This window comes from Phyllostomus discolor, chromosome 9 (genome assembly GCF_004126475.2).
Source record: "Phyllostomus discolor isolate MPI-MPIP mPhyDis1 chromosome 9, mPhyDis1.pri.v3, whole genome shotgun sequence".
NCBI lineage: Eukaryota > Metazoa > Chordata > Mammalia > Chiroptera > Phyllostomidae > Phyllostomus > Phyllostomus discolor.
In genome coordinates this window covers 84,797,869-84,824,637 of record NC_040911.2, presented here as the reverse complement: position 1 = coordinate 84,824,637, position 26,769 = coordinate 84,797,869, and the positions used below count along the sequence as shown (strand labels likewise).

Below are 26,769 nucleotides of genomic sequence, written 5' to 3'. Positions count from 1 at the left end.
ATCATTAAAAACATTTATTTAGGCCATGTAACAACACGGAGAATGACATATAATCAAGTGAAAGGTAGGACAGACAGTACACTGTATACACTGCATGATTAAAACTACGCAAAGACTTATACCTTTAAAAAAGGCTGAAATTTAAAAATAATTTTACATATCCAGAATCTGACCTCTTCCTACCACCTTCAGTGCAGTGACCTTTGTCTGACCTTTCGTCTCCTCCTCTGCTCAGACCCTACGAAGGTTTTCCAAATCTTTCCAAGTGAAAGCCCAGTCTCACCTTGCCGCTGCCCGCTAGGCTGCAGGATGAGCGCACTCTCCGCTGTGGTCTACTGCTGTTTCTTGCCTCCCTTCGGCCACTGCGGCCCCATGGACCTCCCTGCTGTTCTTCACTCACCCCCTTCAGCTTCAGAGCCTTTGCTCTCGCTGTTTCCTGTTTTCTGCTGGGAATGCGCTGCCTCCAGAAATCGGAGGCAGTGCCCCTCCCTTCTTCACGGCCGCTCTTCAGAGAGGCCCCACCTGAGCTCTGCACCTAAAACAACACTGCTCCCCTCTTCAGCCCTCACGGCTGGTATTTTCCTTTACAGCACTTAACCAGCAACAACCACAGTACATTTCTTCACGTCTACTTGCTAGAATGCAAATCCCTTGAGAACGAAGATTTCTGTGTCTGATTCCCTGATGGATCCCTAGTACCTGGCACACAATAGTTGCTCAATAAATATCTGTCACTAAAAGGATGTGGAATAACCAGCCAAGGGAACTTTAAGCTCCACATAGCTTTGTTTCTTGGGTGACCTCCTCCTCCCCAAACGCCCCTGGCAGTGGCCAACCCACAGCAGAAGCCGGGTGGGAGTAAAGTGCACCTCATGAACTGGGGGCAGCAGAGCACCGTGGCTGCCAGCACTGGCTTTGGGAGGTCAAATCCTGGTTTACTGCCACCAGCTGTGTGGTCTTGGAAAAATTGTGAGAATGTTCTGATAATTAGTTTTTCCTTGTGCAGAAAGTGAATAATAACAGTAGCTCCTACTTCCCAGGGCTGGGGGAAGTGGGAGGGAGCAGTAAATCAGAGACTGCCCATAAATCACTTACCAAGCACAGTGCCAGCACAAAGTAGGTGTGTGGCAAGAGGCAGTCAAAATAATCAACTGGCACAGATGTGCCTTTGTCTCTTTCAAGTTTACAATGCGCTCTTTTACATGCTTTATCTGATTTGAGCCCTTCAACAACGCAGTCAGTGTTATCACCACTTTATAGGTGAGAAAACTGGGTCAAAGAGGAACAACGTGCTTACCTACAGAACACACTGAATCTGACTACAACTTTGGCACCCTCTCCCCCAGAAACGCAGCCATTATTCCGGGTGATGCTCAGCAACATGGTCTGGGTGGCCCTTTACAGCTCAGACTCTAACGTGTGTGCCTGGTGTGCGGTTGTGATGGGCAAATGAATCCAGCAGATGAAACCAGCCAGTGAGCTACGCTTTCCCGAGCAGCCAATGGAGGCAGGGGCACACAGGCTCTGTGTATCTGAAGGAGGTTCATGAACAAGTCTGAATAGATAAGCCATCTCTCAGAGTCCACTTAGGATGTAAAACATCTCACTCTTCCCAGGAGGGAAAATGCAAAAGCCCTTTGTATACAGTTTCTCCTGCTTAGAGTTGGGCAGTGTCTCTAAGCAATAAATGTCACCTTTGGTGCCTGACACCACAGGTGCCCCGCAACCTCTGACCCAGACTGCCCTGACAAAAACAGTATCTCTTTCCAAAGATAACCGGAGGAAGAAGTCCCAGACAGAAGCTCGAAGCTCGAAGCCCGGGGCCTGGCCCTCAGGAGAGTCTCCTCCACCTTCCCGGGATCAAAGACCAAGAGAAGTCACATGACAGCGGGAGATCAGCAGGTGTCACACTTGAAGCTTAGCGCCACAAGGTCAACAAGTCAGGCTCCGAGGAGTCATGGATGATTACAACTGCAGTACCCGAGAGAAAAGGAAATGACTGCAAACCTCACAAGTCAGAGATTACACTGGATACAAAGGGGCACAGGTTGTTTCCACACTGCGACCCCAATGACTCCTGGGTCTGGGGCGTCTCTTGTCTGGTCAGAGGCTTACCAAACACTCTGGCAAGAATACGGTCTCAAGGCTCCAGCTGCAGGAGAAAGGCTGGGAGGACAGGCCCTGGATACCGACTTAAGGGAAAAATTCCACAACCAGACCCCTGAGACAAGAGATCAGAAGAGATGGCAGCTTTTAGGAGGACCCCACCAGGCCTGCAAGCCCTGGCCCCTGGTTGTAAGACCCCGACGGTGCCAGGTTTGTAGCAGGCCACCAACTACCAAGAGGCTGTGAGACCAGTGCCACGACAGTCTGGCTTGGTGGCGTGTGCCCCTCGCAGGGAATGTGCTGCATGAGCAGCACTCAGCCATCTGTGGAGCCCTGTGTGGCACCACGACTGAGAACTTTCATTTGCATACTGTTTACAGTGGAGGACAGTGTTCATGCCTCAAACCCTGGAAAGGGACCAAGAAGTGGCTCTGGCCAGGGAGTGGGGATGAGTCTGAGCGCCACTCTGGGGAAGTGGTGAACACCCCCACCCCACGAGCCTCATCCACATTCAGTTAAGGTCACTTTAGGTACCTACGTTAATGAACTTCATGGATTTTTTAAAAATGAGGGAGAGTTCTAGGTTAGTCATGATTTTGTATGAAAACTATAAAAATCTCTCTTGATAGGTATGTGTATATATATAATCTCTTTGAAGAGAGTGCAGCATCCCAGGCTGCTCAGAGCAGGGTAGACCAAAAGACAGTGGTTGGGCTGCTTTGCTGGTGTGAGAAACTCCCAGGAGAAACAACCAGAAGCACATAAACAGGGAAGATAGTCTGGACCCTGAGAGCTTAGACATCCTGTACCCTGGGAGTTGGACCATCTTCCTCCTCCAGGAAGTCCTGGGCACTTTTTTCTGTCCTTGGCAGCTGAGGAGAAGCTTGTTCTTCTGGGGACCGATCCTGGGAGCAGCTCTGGCTGCCAGGCCAGGCTGGAGGGGCCAGCTGGGACTGCTGATGAGCTCCGGCCAGGGTCAGAACTCGTCTCGCAGCTGTGGGGGCCTGTCCATGCCGAAGAAGGAGGACGGCCTGCCCTGGAGGTCTCGTTCTCGCTTCACGAACGCGGTGAAGGAGGAGACACAGTTGCCAATAAAGTGGTCGGCTTGGCCAAGGATGTACAGGTCGATCTGGGCCACCTCGGGCTTCAGGCTCACCACCTTCACCTGCAGGAGGGAGGGCAGGGTATTTTAGCCTGCGTGTAGGCCAAGCTGGCCAGCTCAGCCGAGGCCTCCAGCCACATTCCCAGCTTTCTCCCTCTCTGTTGAAGCTGCAGACCCAAAAGGAGGTGCAGAGAGGATTAAGAGGTAGTGTCGGCCTCTGAGAGAAGTACCGCCCAGAAGCTGCCTCGGCCCACGCTCACATGGAACTCAAGCCTCAGCACTCTTTTCCCACTGCCAACATCAGCTCCATACACACCACTCATTCACTTGCCCCATTTGTTAGTGTCCTCTGCCTGGAATACCTTGTAACTGCACATTAACATCCCCACCAGGCCCTGGCTGGTGTGGCTCAGTGGACTGAGTGCCAGCCTGAGAACCAAAGGGTAGCTGGTTTGATTCCCAATCTAGTCACAAGCCTGGGTTGCAGGCCAGGTCCCCAGTAGGGGGCGCATGAGAGACAACCACGCACTGATGTTTCTCTCCCTCTCTTTCTCCCTGCCTTCCTCCCTCTAAAAGTAAATTAATAAAATCTTTGAAATCCCCACCATACTCTTCAAGCCTCAGCTCAAGTTCTGCCTTTCTCATGAAGCCCTAGCCTGACCTGCCGACCGGGGCTAGGCTTCCCCCACCAACCGTGATCTGACGGAAGAACACTCCACCCATCCAGTTCTGCTGCCTGATGCCTCTGAGCCCAAGTCCTGCCCAATCTACCCCCCAAGACAGTCTCCAAAGGAGAACCCTTCTCTTGATGGATTACCACTTCCTGGCCAGCCACCATCCTCGCTTACGTCTTCACTGGTCTCTTTGCTGCCTCTCTTCCTGGCCTGCTCACCACAGAGCAGCCAGAGGAAAACCTTTTTAGACACCTCTAATCTGTTGCTCTCTCCACCCCAAACTGAACGCCCTTAAATGGTGCCCTGTTGCTCTTCAGATAAAGATGAGAAATCTTGACTGTGGCCTACAAAGCCCCATGCAGGACACCTCTCCACCTCTGCTCATACCTTCGGCCACTACACACCAGACTCCTGCCTCCCTCAGGACCTTTGCATATGCTCTTCCACGGATGCCGGGTGCTTGCTCCTCTGCCTGGTTAACTCCTACTTAACCTTGACCTTGCAGCTCCAGTCTCACCTCCTTGGGGAAGGCCTCCCTGCCCCCCGGACCCCAAGTCTAGGCCAGGGCCCTCTGCTCTGCGCTCGCACAGAACCACATTCCTCTACTTTGGAGCACCCACCTCGGTTTATAGTTTTTACTCCTTAGTGATTCTCTGATTAATGTCAGTCCCTTGCACCTGACGAGGGGTGGGCTGTGTCAGTTTGCTTGTCACTGTTGGCTGGAGCCTGCCTCAAGAATCATCTGTTGACTGGGCAAGTGAATGAATGAGCTCCCCGCCCCCACCGGGTGGCATATATCACAGTCCTCTGCAAAGTTTCTTTTCTTGGGTCTAGACTGTGAGACCTGCAGGGCAGCACCACCACCTCTTATTTATCAGTATCCCAAGATCAGCACTGGCCAGGCTTAACGGAGAAGCAAGGCTTTAGTCCAGGAGGTAGGGGGGCCTGAGCCCATGGAGCCGAGGGGCGGGGAAGGGCAAGAACAGTGGTGCAGAAACAGGAAATAGAAAATGGCAAGAGGCTCAAGGCGTAACAAGTACATCACCTCTAAAAACTCACAAAAAACTCCCTGGGGCTCCCCACAAGCTTCAGCTTAGTGCCTACGTGGTGGTGTGGGCAGAGCTGGGATGGAAAGTGCTTTGCTGTCACACAGAGATTTCTGGTGTAACAAAAATCGTCATCTTGCTCTTTGAATGGTGGCAAAGAAATAATACAAGTTTAATCATGGCCAAAAGCCCCTGAACAATTTCACCCACTCCCTGAAACTTACCCACTGTGTGTCACACCCACTATAATTAGCTCTACAACCTCTTGGGTAAATTCTATCCCTCCTTTCGACTTCAGTTGCCTCAGCGATAAATCGCAGGGGTTGGGCTGTATGTGCTCCGAGGTCTCCCAGCTCTGACAGTCCTCTATAAAGTCGGTGGGTGAGAGACCAGAGTACACTGACTCAGCGCTTTCTTCATAAGCCATGTCTGGGGTAAAAGAAAGGGAGCCCCTCCCTCACTGCTACAAAGGGAGGACACTCACTGCCTTTTAAGGTCTGCACAAGCATTTAGCTCTTTCATTCATTCAACAAAGTCGCACTGAATGCTTACTACTAATTCAGTCATTTTGTCAATGCATGCTCTTCACGCATACCAAGCACATTCTTCTGCTTACTGAAGTGCTGAATAACTACTATTCATGGCTTCCTTAAGCATTAACTAAGCACAAAAGGGCCTTCCCGTTACTCATCAACCACCAACTTCTACTATCAATGACTGCTAACTTTACTGAGCACTTACTTTGTACCAGACAGCTTTTGTTTCTTTATATCTGATCTTCACAATCACACTATGAGATGAACACCACTCTCAGTCCCAATGTATAGACAAGGAAACAGAAGCACAGAACCGCAGTGACCTGCATAAGGCTGCACAGTGAGTACAGCCCACGTTCTCGGAGTCCATGCTCTCGATCCCTCTGCTACACTAGATCTCTACCAGGGGCCCACTCTTTACATCCTTATTCAGCAAACATTTATCGACTGTCCACTATGTGTTAGGCATTGCTCTAGGCACTGGTGATGGCAAGGCGGGGTCTCGGGCCTGGAAGAGGTCAAAGGACCTGGCCTCTTCTGAGGAAGAAGACAGTGAGTCAGTCTTGGATCCTGCCTTCAAGGAGCCATAACTCCTGCGAAGAAATAAGATGTGTTTCCACACTAGTCTCATACAGTCTAGAAAGTATCTCAGAGAAGGCTTGATAAAGTTCTGTGACAGCTCCCAGCTGGGACATTTGCTGCAGGAGTGGAGGGAACACTGGAGAGGATCTGCAGAAGTGTTATGAGCTGGTGTTTGAAAAAAGGATAAGAACTGGAGAAGAACTGAATGTCCAAGCAAAAGCCCGGTGGCAGGAGGACAGGAAGCATGCAGTGGGAGCAGTGGGAAGACGCCGGCGCTTTCCCAGACTCCCTTCCCACTGCACCCCCACAGGGCCCACGCATACCTTCCCTTTGAAGAGCTGTTGGATCTCAGGCACGTAACTCTCAGAATCCGTGGCAATGTAGACAGACTGGGCGTTGAGAGCCCTCACCCAGAGCTTCACGGCCCGCTTGATTTCCTTCAGGTCGGGGAGGCACATGGTCATGGTGAGAGCGGCGGCCGTGCTGCGGCTGTAGCCCACACACTGTGGAGAGGCCATGAAGTGGGAGCCCGCAGTCCCGTCCTTCAGCATGGCACAGGCGTTCTTCTACATGGGGGTCGGGGCACAGAGTTAAAGACGGCAACTGGCCTGGAGCCCCAGAAGCCAGAGCCAGTAACTGGGGAAAGACAGGCAACATGGGAGGAGCTCAACAATGTTTTTTTTTTTTTTTAAAGCATCGAGGGAAGAGGGAAATGGCACAAAACAGTAACAGTGGTTATTTCTGGGTAGTGGGATATTGACTTTTTACAAAGTTTCTTTTCTTTCTTTGTTTCTTTCTTTTTTTTTTTTTTTACTGGTTTTACTGTATTATCTGGGACTTCCAGGAGAATGCTGAACTGTGGTAGTGATAATGGGCGCCCTTATCTGATCTGACTTCAGTGGGAACACTTGTGATAGTTCCCGTGAAGTGCATGTTTGCTGTGGGTTTCAGAGATAAACTTTATCAGGTTAAGGTGGGTCCCTTCTATGCCTGCTTGGTTAAGAGGGTTTTTTTTTTTTAAATCATAAATGGGTGTTGACTTTTCTCAAATGCTTTCTTGGCCTGTATTGAGATGATTATATGATTTTTCTTCTTTGGGTGTTAATATAGTTAATATAGCCTCACTGCATCCCTGGGATAAATTTTACTTGTTTGTGTTGCACGTTCTTTCGGCATGGATTTCACTTGCTAATATCTCACTTAGGACCTGTCCGTCTATGTTCGTAAGTGAGAATGAGCTGCATACTTTTCTGAGTTGACATTATCTGAGTTTGGTATTAGTGTTCTGCTAGCTTTATAAAAATAGCATCTTGTATCTTTTCATGTTCAAAGAAAGTGCACATGAGAACTATTTGTTCCTTGAAAGTTTGGCTGAAAGCACTCATAACACATTCTGGCCTGGCTCCTCTTCTTTGTGGAGTGGGGATGGGGAGGGAATCTAGTGGGTCGATGTGTCATGACTTTCTCAATGGACTCTGAAGGAATTTTGATCTAATTTCTCTCTATATTTTCAAGCCTTCAACAATGAGCATTCCTAATACACATACTTTCATATATACATATCTTCTTACGTAAATTCAGGAGACTTGTCTACATCGCTCCAGGTATTTCCCACAGAGGGTGACCTGATGAGGTTCCTGCACAGTTAAGGGGCCTCCAAATTTGGAGGATGACGTCTTCATTTCTCGGGAGCCCTACCCGATCTCCAGAACTTGTTTTTCAGCAATGAGTCTATTGACTAAACACTGAGCTGGGACAGAGGGCTCCGGGGCTGTGGGTCTGAGCTCTGTGGCTTGCTGGCTGACCTGGAATCTGGCTTAATACCTCAGTTTATCCATCTGCAAAATGAAGATAAAAAAGGGAACTGTGAAAACAAGAGCTGGTGAGCAAGCACGTTGGAGCTTGCTCACATCGGATGTGTCTACGGTGGGATCATGACACACGGTGGGGATCATTATGTGGGGACTCCATGGACTTGGTTGAATGAACACTCTCTGGTCTGGCTGGCACTTGGTGCAATGGGTTCAGTGTTCAACCCCCACAAGCATGGCCCTGGTCAGGGATGTGTCCCACCCAGCCAAGAGAGGGAGGAGGAAGTTACCCAGTCAGAGCCAATGCGCAGGTGAACACCGACGTAGGGCCGGATGAGGTGGGCATGGATCTGCGCCTCCCCTGTGCTCACCATCTCGTCTGACCATACCATGTACTTGTGCAGCGGCCTGTGCTCCTCCAGGACAGGGAACTGGGCTGGGGCCCCTGGCAGGGCCAGCACTGGATGTTCTTTTGGAGAAAATCTAGACATAAGACAGAGCAGGGGGAAGTCGGTCAGAGAATGCGCAGAGAGCCTGGCTACCACTCCCACGGGAAAAAGGATGGTGTTGCACCATGTCCTAGAGACTGCAGAGGGAGGGGCCCCTGTAACATGCAAGAAGCACGAGAGGTTGTGAAACCCCAACGGGCTGATAAGAAACCGCAGCGGCGGCAAACAGGCACAATATGCAATATTGTCCTGCCGCCTGGAATTTACAACCTTCTTTGCTTGTTTAACAATTAAAAATTTCCAGTAGAGCTGGCTTCCAGTTTGTGGAGTGGTAATTCACTCCCGGGTGTGGTGTCTGGACAGAGCCTTGCCCTTTTACCCACACGGCGGGACTGGGACGTGCAGCTGCTTCCAGAGGGCAATGGACAGGCCACACTCACAGGGAATGTGTACGCTGGATAAGCTCATCCACTCAACACTCCACACGTGTTTACTGATCACTTACTATGTGCTGGAGCCCAGGGCAGGATGAGACAGGCACGGGCCCTGCACTCATGGAAAGCACCAGAGCTCCATAGATGTCCACGGTCAGACCTCCCTCAGAGGCCATTCTCCGCCTGTACACTGTGCACCTTGTAGTTATCTCACCTGTCTTTCCACTAGACTCACGCTTCCGACGGCAGTGCCTCCATGTGCTCAGAGCAGTGTCTGACACATCATTTGCTGACAGATGGATGTGGAGCAAACCCATGTTCCATCTTGATCTAAGCCCAGAGCCCATGCCAGCAGCGTGAAACACCCCACTGTCCCATAAACCCTCCAATGCCAGATCTCTGCAGCCTTCTTCCCTCTGCCTGTAATGCCTTCCTTCGCCGGCCAAAATCCTGTTCTTAAAATTATGAAATAGGCACAGTACTCCGGGAAACGGTTTGGCAGTTTCTTATAAAACCAGACACGCAACTACCATTTGACTCAGAAACGAAAACCTATGTTCACACAGGAACCAGCAGATGAATGTTCACAGCAGCTTTATTCATAAAAGCCAAAAACTCAGATGTCATTCAGCAAGTGAACACACAAACACTGCGGTGCATCCAACCAGTGGAAAACTACAGCGGTGAAAAGAAACGAACTACCGACTCGGGCAACGACTAGGACGGATCTCCAGGGAATTCCGCTGAGTGAAAAAAGCCACTCTCAAAAGATTACGTACTGGATGACTCCACTTACATAATGTTTTTGAAATGACAAAATGGAGAAGAGAACGGAAATAAAGACCAGATTAGTGGCTGCCAGGGGCCAGGGTGTGGGTGGGTGCGTGCACGGTTATGGAGGGGGGTGGTTACGAACTGGCCACACAGGATCTTTCGGTGTTAGAATTATTTGATATCTTGATTGTGCTGGTGGCCACAGGAGCCTACACACGTGACAGAATTGAGTAGAACTAAACACACACACACACACACACACACACAGAAGCGAGTACCAGTAAAACTGGGGAATCTGAATAAGATGGGTGGATTGTATCAACACCAACATCCTGACTGTAATACGCCACAATGGTTCCATAAAATGTTACTACTGGAGGAAACTGGGCACAGGGTATGTGAGATCTCTCTGTGTTATTTCTTATTACTACATGTGAGTATAAAATTACCTCAATGAGAGTTTCAGTTAAAAATTATAAAATATTTAAAACAGTACAGGAAAATACAAAAAACAATCCACATACCTGAGACTCAAATGAGCAGGTATTGATACTTTGCTTCAGATTAAAAACAACACATACACCCAAATAAAAGCTCTATCCTATCATTTCTTCCCCTTCTTACTCTGCCCAGAAGATACTGAGATTTGCTCTGGCTGGTGCGACTCCATGGATTGACTGCCAGTCTGCAAACCAAAACGTCTCCAGTTTGGTTCCCAGTCAGGGCACATGCCTGGGATGCAGGCCGGGTCCCCAGTAGGGAGCACGCACAAGAAGCAACCACACATTGATGTCTCTCTCCCTCTCCTTCTCCTTCCCTTCCCCTCTCTCTAAATATAAATAAATAAATCTTAAAAAAAATATACTGAGATTTTATGCATGATTACACCTTGACTATTGACATAAAAAGATATTTTACTGTGTGCTTTTTACACAGGGCAATGGTAAAAGCATGGGCTGTTGGGCCAGATGGCTTTGTTCTAGAATGCTGACTGTGCCACTGATTAACTTGGGCAGGTGGCGTAACCATCCCATGCCTCAGTTTCCTCACCTGTATAATGGAGCTAATAACAGTTCCTACCTCACAGGGCTGCTGAGATTTAGCAAATACAAACAAAGCATTTAGAACAGTATTTGGCACATAGAAAGCTCCAAGAAAATTCTGACCATCGCTATCATCATTGCCACCACATCGCCAGATTGCAGGTACCTATTTCAACTTTTTCAAAATTCAGCTTTATGTTTTAGAGATTTGGCCTTATTGATCGTGTGGATCATTCCATCCTGTTAGCTTCTCTTGAAGTTCTCTGTTTTGTGCAAATAAACCATGATGTATCCATCCAGTCCCCTCCTGCTAGACAGCGCTCCAATGGACATGCCACTTTCCACACGCCCAACCTCCCTCCCCCAACACCTTCCTAGCCTCCAAGACCTCCAGACTTGTCGCCACTCCCACGCTTCAGCTCCTCAGGAGGGCTCCCTCTTCCCTCTCTTCCTCTGCGGCCTTCTGCACACTGATGTGCTCAACGACTGTTTTACCTGCTCCACCGTCAGCCCAGGACAGTAGGGGCCCAAATGCCGTGATTCCCACACACCCCGGTCCAGGGCTGGTGTGGAGGAATTAACATGCAAGCGGTCATTGACAGCCTGGCTCTATATAACACTCGTCTTGTCAGAATTTAATTTTATAGATGCAGATGCTTCTTGACTTACTGTGGGATTATGTCCCAATAAACCCACTGTAAGCAGAAAATGTTGTAAGTTGAAAGTGCATTTAAATACACCTAACCTACTGAACATCATAGCTTAGCCTAGCCTGCCCTAAATATGCTCAGAACACTTACATTAGCCTGCAGTTGTGTGAAAACACCTAACACAAAGCCTATTTTATAACAAAGTGTTGAACAGCTCATGTAATTTATTATGCATATCACTTTCTCACTATTGTAAAGTCAAAAACTCCTAAGTCAAACCATTATAACTGGAAACCGTACATACATGTGAATCATTTATCAAGCCTTATTATGTGACAGTGTTCCAATTGCTTTGTGTAATTAATTCATTTGATTCTCATATGAGCCTGGTGAGGTAAGTAGTATTCTTATTGTACAGATGAGGCCGTTGAGGCACAGAAAGGTTAAGTAACATGCTCACACTCATATAGCTGGAATTGCTGGAGCTGGAATTTAAATGCAGGCCTTCTGCTCCAGAACCTACTCCTTTCTTTTTTCTTTTTTAATCCTCACTCAACGACATTTTTTCATCACTTTTAGAGAGACAGGAAGGGAGAGAGAAAAATATCGATATGAGAGAGAAGCACTGATTGGCTGCCTCCTGTATGCGCCCGGAATGGGGGGCACATGTGCCTGTGCTTGGCCCAGGGATCGAACCCACAATCTAGGTATGTGCTCTAACTGGGAATTGAACCTATAACCTTTCAGTTATGGGAAGATGCTCTAAGCAACTGAGCCACACCAGCCAGGGCCAGAACCTAAATTCTTAACTACTACTTTCTTCACTCCCATCTCTCCCACCTCAGTCAACGAGTACCTCAAAAGCTGAGTCTGTGGTGTATTCTTTTCTTTTGATTCCAAGCCCCTACCACAAGCCTCAACACACAGTAGGTACAATGAACATTTTTTAGAATAAATGAACAGATGAATGAGTGAGAAGGATTCAGGGATCTCACCAGAAAGACCAGATCAGGTTGTCAGGGGTTAGAGAAAGAAGTGAATATTAACTGAGCACCTAGTTCGGGCCAGGCCCTCAGCTAAGCTCCTTTCAGATGCTACCTCAAAGGATTTCCAAAGGAAAGCAGGAGATTGTGACTTCCCAGAGGGCTGGAACATTAAGCTAAAATCAGGATTTGCACCCTCCCTGCCCTTTTGGAAAGACCCTGTTGCTGACCCTTGGTGAATTCCAGATTTGGAAGGTCCATCCCCTCAGCAGCTCCCAGCTGTTCCGGTGGGACGTCACCTCTGACCTGACAAGCAGCAAGAGGCCCAGACTGATGTGCTCATTTGCTCCCTGTGAGGGAGCAGAGTGTTATTTGGAAAGAAAGGTTGACCACTCCTTCTGGCCCGACTGCTCACCCCATGTCGGGCCCTCAGCCTGACTCACCGTGCAGCTAAAGGAGGTTCGCTTTCCTGCTCTGGGTGCAGTGAACCTCTGCGGTTCCTCACCACCACGCCCACTCTACTAAGATGCCCCAACGCACTGAGGTTTCCCTATGCAGATCACCCACTTATGTGCCCGCGCACCAGCGGACGGTCACCATGGTGGGCAGAGGATGGAGAGACACAAGTGAGGCCAAGCCTTGCTCTCAATCTCCCTGCTGTGAAAAACGACCTTTTCTTCTAACTGTTGGTATGTCTGGCTCCTTCTTATTTTCCAGGTCTCGGCCCTCCTAATTACATATCACCTGTTTATGCTCTCTCAGGGAGGCTGCAGCCAGGGGGAAAGATAAGCTATGAGCTAATACCTGTTACCTTCACGTCTTAAGAATAATCCAGCCTCATGATGGAACGTAACCTTCCAACAGTAAATGTGCAACAGATATGTGTGGAATTAAACCTACACCAGGGTATTCACCATCTCAGAACAAGCAGGGCTGGAAGGATCCTCAGAAATCACTTAGTGGGAAAGAAGCACGTCTTACCCTCCTCTCCTAGAACCCAGCTTTCCGCAGACACACAGCAGCCCAAGGGAAAGACATTTCTCAGCACTTCTTGTAGCTAGACACTGCCATGTGCCGAGATGCTGGCCCGCGAGTTGTGAGCAAGCTAGAAGGAGGCTACGTAAGAAGGTGAGGATGTGTCCTTCTTCTGCGCCTTTGTCCTTCAAGCTGACTGGGCAAGAATGAGAAGGCTGAAGCTCAGCCTATGAGGTGACACCAAGGAAAAAGGCCATCCTGGGGTGGCTGCGCAGAGAGGTGGGAACCTGATTCCTGACGACACAATGCAGCTGCCATCCAGCCAGGGTTGTGTACCCCAGTACTTTTTTACTGAAGAAAATCATAAACTTCTATCTGTTTAACTTGCTGTTATTTGGGGTCTTCTGTTAAGCGAGGTCTAAGTGAAGCCCGAGACACCTAGAATGGGGCCATCCAAACTTTCGGGTGATGTGCAAGAGGGTTACTGGTTGAAGGCAATGGGAGAGGAGAACAGAACCTCCCACTTGGCTCCCCGGGGCCACCCCCATGACACGGTAGGCACTTCTCAAGAATTCTAAGGAACAGTTTGAAAACCTGGCTCAGCCCCTCATTTTACAGACAGAGCGCTGCGGCCAGAGAAGGAAAACAATCTGCTGAGTCGCACAGTGAGCTGGGGAAAAGCCTGACGCTTCGCAATGCCCCTGTCCCTGTACCCATATCCTTGCTGCCAAAGGACAATTTTCTACAGCAAGCGTCTACTACTTTAGAACATGCTGAAAATCCACACACCCCAAAAAGCACTCACAGGTGTCCTATCAGATTGCTCTCCCGGGGCCTGCACGGTCAGGCCGTGCCCACTTTCCCAATCTTCTGTCCTGTTTGGCAGAGTAATTCTTCAAATCTCTTCTCTCTGGGTGGGCTACTGCTCAGTCTCAAAAGGACTAAAATTCTGACATGTGCTACGACACACGTGAACTCTGAAGACATTATGCCAACTGGAATAGGCCAGACACAAAGGACACATGCTGTATGACTCTGCTGACAAGAGGTGCCCGGAACAGGCAAATCCAGAGAGGCAGAACACTAGAACAGAGGCTACCGGGGGCTGGCGAGTTGCCGTGTAATGGGTTGAGTTTCTGTCGGGATGATGAGAAAGTCCTGGAGATGGACAGTGGCGATGGTCGTATAATACTGAATATACTTAATGCCACTGAATTGTACACTTAAAATTTTTAAATAAATCAACAAACACATATACTCTGCTGGTATACATGCACACCAGTACCATTTTTTTTTATCCTCACCTGAGGATATGTCCATTGATTTTAGACAGGGAGAGAGAGAACATCGATGTGAGAGAGCAACATTGATCAGCTGCCTCCTGTATGTGCCCTGACCGGGAATTGAACCTGCAAACTTTCTGGTATAGGGATGACATGCCCATCAACTGAACCACCCAGCCAGGACACCACTTTTTGAAATCCCATGTTTTTGTATGTTTAAAATTGATCTTGCCAGTAATATTTACTATCCAGGTAGCTATTAATACTAATTACTCCTCAGAAAAGATAATTAGATATTTGATGACAAACTATAATAATTTCATGTTAGCAGTGTAGGGACATACATGTATATGAAACTGTCTGGAAGGCAGGAGTACATACATCAGAATGCTAGTAGTGTGTTTTGGAGGGGTGGTGGGATTACGAGTAAATTTCATTTTCTTTTTTATTTAAAAAAAAGCAATCTCCCACCCAATTTGTGGTGAGCATTCTAATGGGTATTCATGCTAAGAAATTAGACGTTTAATATGGATTGAAACTTTGTGCAGCTGGAATTCCATAAAGAAAATGGAAAAACAGAAAACAAACAAAAGAACTGCCTGGCTCAGCCTCGCCAACCCACAGAGCTCTGAGAAATGATGAACTGTCGTTAGGCACTGAGTCTGAGAGGTTCGTCATGCAGCATCAGACAAGGGGAACACCCTGCCGTTCTCCACCTCACACGCCCCACACGGGTCAGCTGGCCTTCTTCCCGCCCCCAGACAACACCAAGCTTATTCCTGCCTCAGAGCCTCTGCCGTCTGTGTCTCCACCATGAAGAACTTCCTTTTCCTCCATCTCTTTGCATGGCTGGCTCCTCATCCTTCAGATCTGTTACAGATCGAATGTTGGCGTCCCCCCTAAACTCCTACGTTGGAGCCCCAATCCCCCGTGTGTTAGCATTAGGAGGTGGGGCCTTTGGGAGGAGGTTAGCTTTAGATGAGGTCATGAGGGTGGAGTCCTTGTGTTGGGAATTGTGTCCTTATAACAAACCAGAGAGCTCGTTCTCTCTCTGATGCATTTGGATACGGCAAGAAGGCAGTGCCTGCAAACCAAGAGGTCCTCACCAGAACCCTACCATGTCGGCACTTCGATCTTAGAATTCCCAGCCTCCAGCACTGTGAGAAATAAGCGTCTGTTGTTTAAGCTTCCCAGGCCGTGGTATTTTGTTAGCACAGCCCAAGCTGACAAAGGCAAGGTCTCAGCCCTGCCAATCACACAATGTCTGTTTGCCTTACATAGAAGGATTCACTGTAGTAAAAGGCAGAAAACTGTACTTGAACAATTAAAAATAATAATAAAAAAAGGATTCACTGTCTCCCCCATTAGACTCACCTCCATCCGGGCAAGGGCCTTAAGTACCTCATTCCTGCCTGTATGCCCGGCATCCAGACCAGCCTGACACTCAGGAGGCGCTTCCTATACACGTGTGGAAGGCAGGCAGCCGCCCAGGTGGCCCTAACTCTCTCAGACTGCCTCCAGCTACCCCATCTTCTCCGTTAGTCTCCCTTTCCTAAAGATCGGGCTGTAGGGCACAAGCTTCCCCAAGCCCTCACACAATTCCTGCCACTGTGAGTCCCAAAAAGAAGTGGGGTAACACAAAGGTGTTTCATCAGCATCCCTCGACTGAAGCCTCCCGGCAGTGCTGTCCCTTCTTTTCCCTCCAGGATTGTGTGCTTTTTCTGGCTTTCTGGAATTTGCTTTTGGAGCTGCTTTTAGAGTTGGTGTCATGTTTTCTTTTCTCCTGGCACTTGTGATAAGGGGCCAATCTCTATCCACTCAGGGCAGGTCTGCCTTCTGGCAATAGCTCCGGGTCACTGAGCTAAATGGGGAGAACCAAGGAGGTGGTTAAATGGGACTGCCCTGTTCAGAATCAACAATGAGGAGGGTTAGAATCTACCAGGGCTGAGTATCCTCAGTAGGTCATGGACTAGCTCTAAAGGCAAGTCCCAAATAGGAACTGGCAGCTGTTAAAGGCATAGCTGTTTTCTGCTCAGTGATTAAGTAGCCGGGTGCTCTGAAGTCAGGCTGCCTGGGTTCGAATCCCAGATTGCCACCTCAGGCTGTGTGATCTTGGGCAAGTGACTTCACTCCTCTCTTCCTAAATTTCCCTACCTGTAAAGCACGTGATAATAACACCTGTCCCTGCAAACTTGTGGAAGGATTAAATGAGTTATTACCTTAAAAGACAGCACAGTATATGGCATATAGTAGGCATTAAATATAGATCTTATTATCTACTAAAGGTGTACATACAGGCCCCAGCTGTCCATTCAATATCTGCATTACTTTAGGCAAGTTATTTAACCTCATTGAGCTCAGTGTTGACACCTGTCAAATAAATGGACAATATCCACTTCATGACATTTCTCAAAGGCTTGAATGAAATAAAGCTTGTGAATAACAGTAATAGCTAACATAGGTTAGACCCCTACAAGGTGCTACATGCTTCATATACCAGAAGGCAGATACCATGGTACCCCATTAAACCAAGGAGGAAACTCAGGCCAGGTAGCTAGAGTGGTTTACTCAGTCACCTGAGAAAGAGGCAGGACTGGCTGGAGCTCAGGCCTGTTTTGTCCTGAGCTTGTGCTTATTTCTCCACTCAGTCTATCCTTGGCCTGCTAATGCAAAGTGCTATGACCACACATAAATTCATAAGCTCCTTACAGCTAACCCAAATCTGACTTCTAAGCCCACATTCTTTCTTGCCACCTCTAGCATCAAGGGCAGGTGCACTGTGTTAGTTATCATCATTAAAACCGGACAGTAGAAGGCCGGGGCTGGATCTTTCTCATTTTTATGTACCACCTCTGGCCTTTGGGTGCTGTGTCTACTACATGGCAGATGTTCTATAAGTATTTCACAATCTGTGTCTATGTCCTGCTAACCTATTTTTTTAAAAAATAGGGCTGACGGGAGTGCAACTACTAAGGCACATCCAATTATCATCAGGATGACATCATTTCTCAGCCTGCACCTAAAGCTGTTCTTCTCTAGAAGCTGCTTCCAATTTTCACCATGTTAAGAGGAAGGTAACAGGGGAGTGATTCTCCTATCTAGAGGAGGAAATTGACACTCATGTGACTGCACAATATTCTTTTTATAACATCCTGTATGGACTGATAAATTCTTGCTCAACCTCGTGGCAGGTCAATGTCCCGCTGTGTCAGACGCTGAGGTGGGAACAGATCACACAGGATCCCAAGTTCAACAGACAGAACAGTCGCACCTTTGGTCTCATATATCAGGGTGTGGTAGATGGGGAAAGGGTCAGGAAGGTGCTGAATGCCCATGGGCCCCATACCCCTCTCCAAACCCAGCAATGCTGCTCCCTCCAAGTACCTCTGGATCCACTGGTCTTTGTAGGAGGAGCTGAAGGAAATGCCTGCGAAGAGCTCAGACTTGTTGAAACTCACATGAAACTGATCCCAAAATGGGCCAAAAGGGTTTCCTTCCTGCAAAAAGAGAGTGGTCAAAGGCTTATTGAGGGAGAAGGAAAGCCAACTCATGGGGCCAAGGGACTGTGAGTGGGGGACCCTGGTGATTTGACTCAGGCTCACAGGATGACCCAGTAGGGATAGGAATGTCACTTTGTAATTCTTTGTCTGGGGCCTGAGGAAGGCAATTCCACCACCAGCCTGGCTTCTAGCAGACGTTCACCAGTGTATGAAGGAGACTCTCACTTTCATGTCATATCCCACTGACCCTGGCATTAACTTGGGTCTGGGTAAGGAGTGGATCTTGGATATAAGGCCATGAATTAGAGAGCTTCAAGAGCCCTTCAAGACTAGCTAATCCAATACCATTACTTTCAATATGGAAATTAGGGCCAGATGGAGTAAGACACTTGCCAAACGCACACAGCAAGTGAGAGCACTGTTAGGGCTGTAAGCTGTCTCTCTTCTCATATTGCATGGCTCCTCCAACCACCCTCCCTGGACTTGAGCTTAAGCACTGAAAGATGTATTGAAGACTATTGTATTCCCAAAGTGCCAGAAATTTACAAATTTACAAACGTGTACTGATAAATACAACAGCTTCTCATTTGTCTGCTAAGGCAGGAAAGTATACAAGTTAGGAGAGTGGACGATGGAGTCAAATTACGTAGGATTGAATTGTGGCTCCACCACGTGTTTGCTATGAGACCTTGGGCAAAATGCTGAACCTTTGAGCACGGGCTGGGAACCAAAGTGTCCCAGGTTCGATTCCCAGCCAGGGTACATTCCTGGGTTGCAGGCCACGGCCCCCAGCAACCGCACATTGATGTTTCTCTCTCTCTCTCTCTCTCTCTCTCCCTCCCTCCCTTCCCTCTCTAAAAATAAATAAATAAAATATTTTAAAAAAATGCCGAACCTCTTTCTGTTGCACTCAGTGGTCTCTATAAAATGGGGATTTCTAAAAAAGATTTTACTTACTTATTTTTAGAGAGAGGAGAGGCAGGGAGGAAGGGAGGGAGAGAAGCATCAGTGTGTGGTTGTCTCTCACACACCCTCAAAGGGGGACCTAGCCCACAACCCTGGCATGTGCCCTCACTGGGAATTGAACTGGCACCCCTTTGGTTCACAGGCCAGCACTCAGTCCACTGAGCCACACCAGCCAGGGCAACTGGGATGTTGATTATCCTTTCCTCACAGAGCATCTGAAGATTAAGTGGGTTAATATGTGTAAAGCTCTTAGCACGGCACAGCATGTAGTAAGTGTTATGTGAGCATTACCTGTTATTCCTGCTGTGGTACTTTACAGTTTATAAGCACTCTTACACCCTGGCCCTCCTAATACTTTATGACTGAGACAGAGCAAGGACTGGCATCGTTATTTTGTAGGTGGAAATAAAGGCTCAGGGGAAGCAAAGTCCTCTACCCAAAGTGACAGCACTGACAAATGCCAGAAACGGGACTTAAATCTCTATCTTTCAACTTTACACCCTTCTGGTGCCTTCCCCAACATCATGCCATCATGCAGTGTCTCAGGGACCCAGACACTGTGGAACAGGCAGAAAGAGCGCCCCAGGCCCAAAGGACTCGCCTTCATTGGGCATGTCTTCTTGTCAGGGCTTCTCTGGGCCGCCACTTCAAAGCAGTATGCGACCCGCTTCTCAGGGGGCCAATGGGTGGGTGCCAGCTTCTCCATGAAGTCCTCCAGGCTAATGACCCGATGGTAGGCTTGGAGGGGCTCCAGCTTGAAGTACTTCTGGTAGGACACATGGATCTATGAAAAAAGGGGCGAAAGGAAGGGCAGGGGTTTCTCCTCAGCATCCTAGGAGCTGTCTCATAGACATTGATTAAAATCATACACTCCAAGACCCAGAGAGCCCGGACTATGTGCCGATGAAAATCTTTTGGCGAAAGACAACAAATTAGGACAGAGGCAGAGTAGCACAAGGTATCTGCAAAGTAAAGAACAAAGAGTAATTTCCCTCGGGTTAGAAAATGCCTTACTGATCTATAAGGAAAAAGACAAATGATGTAAGGGAAAATATGGGCACAGGATAGGAGTGAACAACTCACAGTAAAGAAAACCCAAAGAGCTGATATACGAAAGATGTGCAACTTCATTAGTAATTAGGAAAACTCGAATTACAATGATGAGGTATCGCTTCTCTCTAGCAAAAATTTAAAAGCTCAGTTCTAATTGTTGGAACGGATGTGGGAAACAGGGACATTTTCACACCTGGCTGGAGTAGAAGTGTACCTTCTGGAACAAACACATTGGAATGTAATCTTGCAGCATCTAATAGAGTTTGCAATGCTCCTTCCACCACCTCTACACATTTGCCCTAGAGAAATTCTTGCACTTCGCAGAAGGATATGGCCACACGGACTCTAAAATATAGAAGAGAACTTGGAAGGAGTCACAACCAGGGCTATGATATCCCTGATAGTGGTTGCCTCTGTGGGTTGAGAGAAAGATTAAGACTAGCCTCAGGAGCCAAGAGAGATTTTATCTTTTAACAACTTTATCTGTAGCAAACTGTTAATGATTATCACCTCTAATAATGGGTACACAGATGGTGATTGTATTAATCTCTTTATTTTTCTAGATTAACAAGAATTTCTTAGAACGCCATGGAATAAAATTTAGACTTTATCCTACAGAACAGGGTTCCCAAGCATGTTCCACTGGGTAAAGGGTTCTGCGATAAAAAGACTCCAGAGTTAGACAGGCTTGAAAATTTTTGTGTTAAGATGGTGTCTTTACTACAGGACTTCTCAGGGCCTTTAATATGCTAATATGCATTCTGAATCCCCGATCTGAGTGGGGGGGTGGGAAACAGAATTTCCCAAAATGATTTAACCACTGCACACTTCTTATATAAGTCACTGGTGTTCTGAAGAACAGATTTTGGGAAACTATTAGCAACAAGGTCTTGTTGAAGGATTTTATGCAGAAACAATATGAGATTATCTTTTTTAAAAGATCACTCTAGTGTTGGAAGGAGAGAATGTATTGAAGGTGACACTAGAAGGGGGAAATAAGAGACTATTGCAATAGTCCTTTTATTTGTTCAAGTATTCATTCAACATGTATTTTTAAAAATTTTTTTTAAAGATTTTATTGACTTATTTTTAGAGAGGGAAGGGAGGGAGATAGAGAGAGAGAAACATCAATGTGCGGTTGCTGGGGGTTATGGCCTGCAACCCAGGAATGTACCCTGACTGGGAATCGAACCTGCGACACTTTGGTTTGCAGCCCGTGCTCAGTCCACTGAGCTACGCCAGCCAGGGCTATTTTTTAAATTTTTTTAAATTTATATATTTTAGAGAGAAGGGAAGGGAGAGAGAAACAGAAAGAGAGAAACATCGATGTAGGAGAGAAACACTGATCAGTTGCCTCTCATATGCACCCCAATCGGGACCAAACCCACACCGCAGGCACATGCCCTGACCAGAAATGGAGCTGGTGACCTTTCGCTTTGCGGGACCATGCCCAGCCAACTGAGCCACAGCAGTAAGGGGTCAACATGTATTTTTGAGCATTGTTGGCAAGTCCAAGTAAAGATGGAGAGGCATGGAAATGATATAAGATGTAAAAGAAGGTGAGGTAGTGAATAAAGGGAGGCATTTAAGATGCCTTGTAGATTCCTGGCTTGGTATCCACCTGAATGAAGGTATCATACACTAAGGCTGGAAGATAGGAGGTAAGACAAGTTTAAGGGGGCGGATGCCAAACTCTGGCTTTGAGAATTTGGGATCTCTGTGGCACAGCCGAGTAGACTCCAAGAGCATAGAAGTTAGAAACAGAGGCCTACGGTCAGAGGCAAGTCTGGGCCACAGATATTTGAGAGGTATGTGGAGAACAGTGAAAGCCACAAGAGTCAACAAAAATTTATAGCAAAGCAATAATAATAATAACAACTAATATTGCTCTGGCCGGGTAGCTTAGTTGGTTAGAGCGTCATCCTGATACGCCAGGGTTGCAGCCCTGGTCGGGGCACATACAAGCAGCAGTCAATGAATGCATAAATAAGCGGAATAACAAATGGATATTTCTCACTCTCTTTCCAAAATTAAAATTAGCAAAATGAGTTGTTATTAAAAAATAGCAACTAATATTTATTGAGTGCTGACTTAACAGCGGGTGCTGTGCTCATCAGATGAGGACTTGCTCATCTAATTCTATGAGGAGGAATACAACCATCTCCAGGATACTTATGAAAAAACCCAGGTGACAGAATCTAGATAACTCACCTGAGGTCACACAGTTAATAAAGAAACATAAAGAGAAGACACACCAACATTTAAACAGTGGGTTAAGACAGAGCAGTCTCCAGTACAGTGCAAAGAGGAAACTGTTGAAAGGTCAGGACTGAGGCAGGAACAGGCTGTGTCTGGGAACCTAGGGGATTAGGGAATCTCAGGAAAAAGAGAGGTGACACCAGATTAGTTGAGAAAAAGACTGAAATGACCCCTGGATTTGGTAACTCTGAGGTTCCTGATGACCTGTCTGAGAATGGTCCCAGTAGGGAATTTAACTGGGGTGGGTTAAGTAACCTGTAGAAGGCATGGAGTGAAGACTCCAAAAGACTTGGCTGAGAAGGTAAGGTGAGAAAAAGCAAGTCACAGGGAGATGAATGGGCAATGTCTAAATTATAACAGTGAGTGGAAAAAAATTAGAACATTGATGGCTCCCGGTTACTGGGGACTTCTTGTGTCGTAAGCACTTTTCATTGATGAGCTCAGTTGATTCTAGAAAGAGACATACATCGTTCGAAGCATGCCATAATCACTAACTCATGGTAAGAGATAGGTAGCATTATTACTAGTCTATTTTAAAGATGAGGAAACCAAGACACAAAGAAATCGAGTACCATACCCAGGCTATCCAGCTAGTAAGTGGCCAAGCCGGGCTTTGATCTCATGTACTCTGGCTTTTAACTTTTGTTAAAAACTCTCTGGCCCTCAATGGTGTGGCTCAGCGGACTAAGTGTCAGCCTGCAAACTGAAGGATCACCAGTTTGATTCCCCATCAGGGCATGTGGCTGGGTTGCTGGCTAGCTCCCCAGTCTGGGGCATGTGAGAGGCAACCAATCCATGTTTCCCTCCCTCTTACTCCCTCCTTTACCTTCTCTCTAAAAGTAAGTAAATAAAATCTTAAAAATAATCCCACCACAAAACTCTCTCTAAATACAGTCATGCAAAGGAAAAAATAATTTCCATGCAGAGAAAAGACTATAAAAATTAAATACAATGTTTTGTAAATACTAAGTATAATTTTTTAAGGTTTACTGAAAACTTTTTAAAAAAATATTTTATTTTTAGAGAGAGGGGAAGGGAGGGAGACAGGGAGAGAAACATTGATGTGTGATGTGTGAGAGAAAAAAACATCAATCAGTTGTATGTCCCCTAACCAGGGACCTGGCTCACAACCCAGGCATCTGCCTTGATCAGGAATTAAACCCGTGACCTTTTGGTTTGTGAGATGACACCCAATCCACTGAGCCACACAGGTCAGGGCTTACTGAAAAAAAAAACAAAAAAAACCTTTTTTTAAAGATTTTATTTATTTATATTTTTAGAGAGAGGGGAAGGGAAGGACAAAGGGAGGGAGAGAAACATCAATGTGTGGTTGCCTCTTGTGTGTGTGACCCTAACTGGGGACCTGGCCCACAACCCAGGCATGTGCCCTGACTGGGATTCAAACTGGCGACCCTTTGGTTTGCAGGCCAGCACTCAATCCACTGAGCCACATCAACCAGCGTTTATTGAAAACTTTTAAAGTCAGCCCTGGCTGGCGTAGCTCAGTGGATTGAGCTCGGGCTGCAAACCAAAGTGTCACAGGTTCGATTCCCAGTCAGGGTACATGCCTGGGTTGCAGGCCATGACCCCCAGCAACCACACATTGATGTTTCTCTCTCCCTCCCTTCCCTCTCTAAAAATAAATAAATAAAATCTTAAAATAAAATAAAATGACAAAGACTCTTAGATTGGTAATAACTAAATAAAATCCAGTTTAAAAAAAACTTTTAAAGTCAACTCATTAAATATTAATTCAGTTACTACTGCCAGGCCCTACGGATATAGTGTGGACAAAGACAGACAGAGGACCAGTGGAAGACACAAAGAATAAGCACGGAATTGGAGGATGCTGAGCATCACTGTGCTCAGGGAGCCCCTTGATGGGATGAGAGGTGGTGCTGGAGCTTGGGTTGGTGGCCTTGGACACATTTAACTAACCTGTGCTTCAGTCTATCTTTCAAAACTGATAATAGTTTTACCCTTTGACCAATGGGATGCACAGAGGGTAAGGTCAAGCAGGGTTGAAGAATGGGGCTTTAGGTTCCGGTCACAGGTTCTAGAGTCAGACAGCACGCACTAGAACTCCAGCTCTGCTATGCATAAGCTGTGTGACCCAGGACAAATTACCTATCCTCTCTAAATCAGTTTCCTCATTGGGATATGATGAGGGAGAAAAGAGCAAGTCCTCATGCAGTGCTCAGAACAGTACCTGGCAGACAACCAACGCAGGATAAACATTAGTTATTTTATTCTGGGTGGGGTAGGGGCAAGCACAGAGGGGTAGAAGGCAAAGCCCAGAGGACTTGGGGTTAAGAAACAAAGGTGAACAAGATTGGAGAAGAGTGGACAAAGGGCCAACGTCAGCAGGGGGTACTCACATTGGTAAAGGGAGGCTTGTGATGCTGGTACTCAATCCAAGGGGGTACAGCCAGGGTGCGGTTCAATAGCTTTGCAAATGCCAGGGAGCCCAAGAAGTGATCAGCCTGGTTCCCAAAGCGACCTGGATGGTATATTGTAAGAGAGGTGAGGCCTGGGGCATTGAGGGCATGGAGAATGCAGGGCTCATAAAGAATGCAGAGCCAGGGTTGGGAAGAGCCAGGGGAGCTGGTAGTGTGGGATCAAGTCTAGACTCGTGCATCTAACTGTCAAAGTTCTTCAGGCCCTGTCCCTTCTGCCTCAGCCACTCCAGGTTCCCTATTATTTCCTAAACATTCTCTACACCTCTAGTCTACACATGCTTAACCCAAGCCTTTGCTTCTTTTTAAATCTTCACCCGATTTTTTCATTGCTTTTAGAGAGAGGAGAGGTGGGGAGAGACACAAACATCAATTTGAAAGATAAGCACTGATTGGTTGCCTTCAACACATGCCCAAACCAGGGACTGCACATGCCTAGACCGCAGATCGAACCTGCAACCCAGGTATGTAACCTGACCAGGAATCGAACCTGAACCTTTGGTTATGGGATGATGCTTCAACCAACTGAGCCACATTAGCCAGGGCCCAAGCCTTTGCTTTTTGATGTTCCTTCCAGGAGTGCCTTTCCACTTCTCTCTCTACTCACCTGCACAAGAAAAGGCAACTCCGATGCCTCATTCACTGGGATTTTTCAACAACCTGCTGCCACTACTCAGTCCCCTTCTCCGCTTCCCATCTTGGTTTTGAGTTAGTATTGGTTCTTCACTAATCCTATAATGTCCTTTTCCACTTCCTGGCCTTTGTACTTGGCTGTGTCCTCAGGCTGTGAATGCCTCAGGGCAAGAACCTTGTCTGATTCTCTTTGTTATCCCTAGCATGGCCTCCATTCACTCATCCCACAAATATTACTTTTGGGATAATCTAGGGAGAAGACACAAAGTGCCAGGCTCTGTTAGATGCTGGAATAGAGGAGTGAGCAAGAAGGATAAGGTCTCTGCCTTTAAGGCACTCAAATTAAACATGTAAATATACAGTGACAAATTTTGATAATTTCAAGAACGAAATGAAAAAAGTTTGGTAATGGAGAATAAAGACGTTATTTGGGTTGAGGTCAGTGAAGTCCTTTCTGGCGACATTTAAGCTGCGCCTTGAGGATGGGAAGGAGTTGGTGTGGCAGAAGTGATGAGGGTGTTCCAGGCAGAGGGAAAAGTACAGGCTTCAGGACCTGAGTATGTGCAAAGAACAGAAGGGGGCTAAGTGTGGAGCTGCAGGATCTGGGAAAGAAGGGTGTGGTGAAGATGGGCAGAGGTCCAAATCATGGTTGGGCGTCTGGAGGATTTAAAGAAATGCATGATTTTTACAATGATGACCCACCACCCCATTTAAACTGCACCCCTCAGTGGGCCATTAGATTCTCCCTCACCTTCTTCTACTTTATTTTCTCGTAAGTAATAATATGTAATATTTAACGTTTATGCTTCTCTTTTATTGACTGTCTTTCCCAACTAAAATGGAAGCTCTACAAGGCCATGGAGTTTTCTGTATTACCACTGCGGAATCCCTAGAGCAGCGCCCAGGGCTGGGCACAGAGTAAGCGACCTGTAAACATTTTTTTTAATGAATGAAAGACTCGCCCAAATTGAGCGTTGGCTCCGTAACATAAAGTCCTGCCCCACTAACTCCATTTACTGGGCTCCGTAATAGCTTAGACCTTGCACAAGACATGTAACCTCTCGCGGCCTGTTTTCTCATCTGCTGCCAAATGGAAGGTTGGACGCTGAGGCCTCTCATTGCTCACGACAGGGTTCTGTCGTGAACCTGTCAAGATGTCTCTGGGCACCTCAGAGGAGTGGCTTCGCCTCTCTGGGCCTCAGTTTTCTCATTTGAGCAGAGGGCTTGGGAGGCCTTACCCATGCATGGGCAGTAGAGCAGGTAACCGGCCGGATCCCAGGAGCCCGCGGGCAACCCGGGGAGCGGCAGTAGCAGCAGCAGGAGAAATGCACACAGCGGCAAGGGCGGCCATGCCCACGCGGCGGCGCCCATCTCGGCTCCGAAGCCCGAGCGCGCCGCGCCGCGCCGCGGAGAGGGAGAGGAAAGGAGGGGCGTGAGCGTCCGCCCCGCTCCCG

The 26,769-nt window shown here is 47.4% G+C and overlaps 1 protein-coding gene across 1 annotated transcript; it reads right to left on the bottom strand.

The window, feature by feature from the left end:
• Positions 1-26,754, bottom strand: POFUT1 (protein O-fucosyltransferase 1). The gene is made up of 7 exons (XM_028524943.2): positions 26,554-26,754; positions 24,605-24,726; positions 19,516-19,698; positions 17,833-17,945; positions 8,148-8,340; positions 6,370-6,612; positions 1-3,271 (listed from the first exon to the last, which is right to left on the bottom strand). Exons 1-7 carry the CDS (start codon positions 26,684-26,686, stop codon positions 3,083-3,085), a joined length of 1,176 nt encoding a protein of 391 aa, XP_028380744.1. The 5' UTR covers positions 26,687-26,754; the 3' UTR covers positions 1-3,082.
• Between the last annotated feature and the right edge of the window lie 15 nt (positions 26,755-26,769).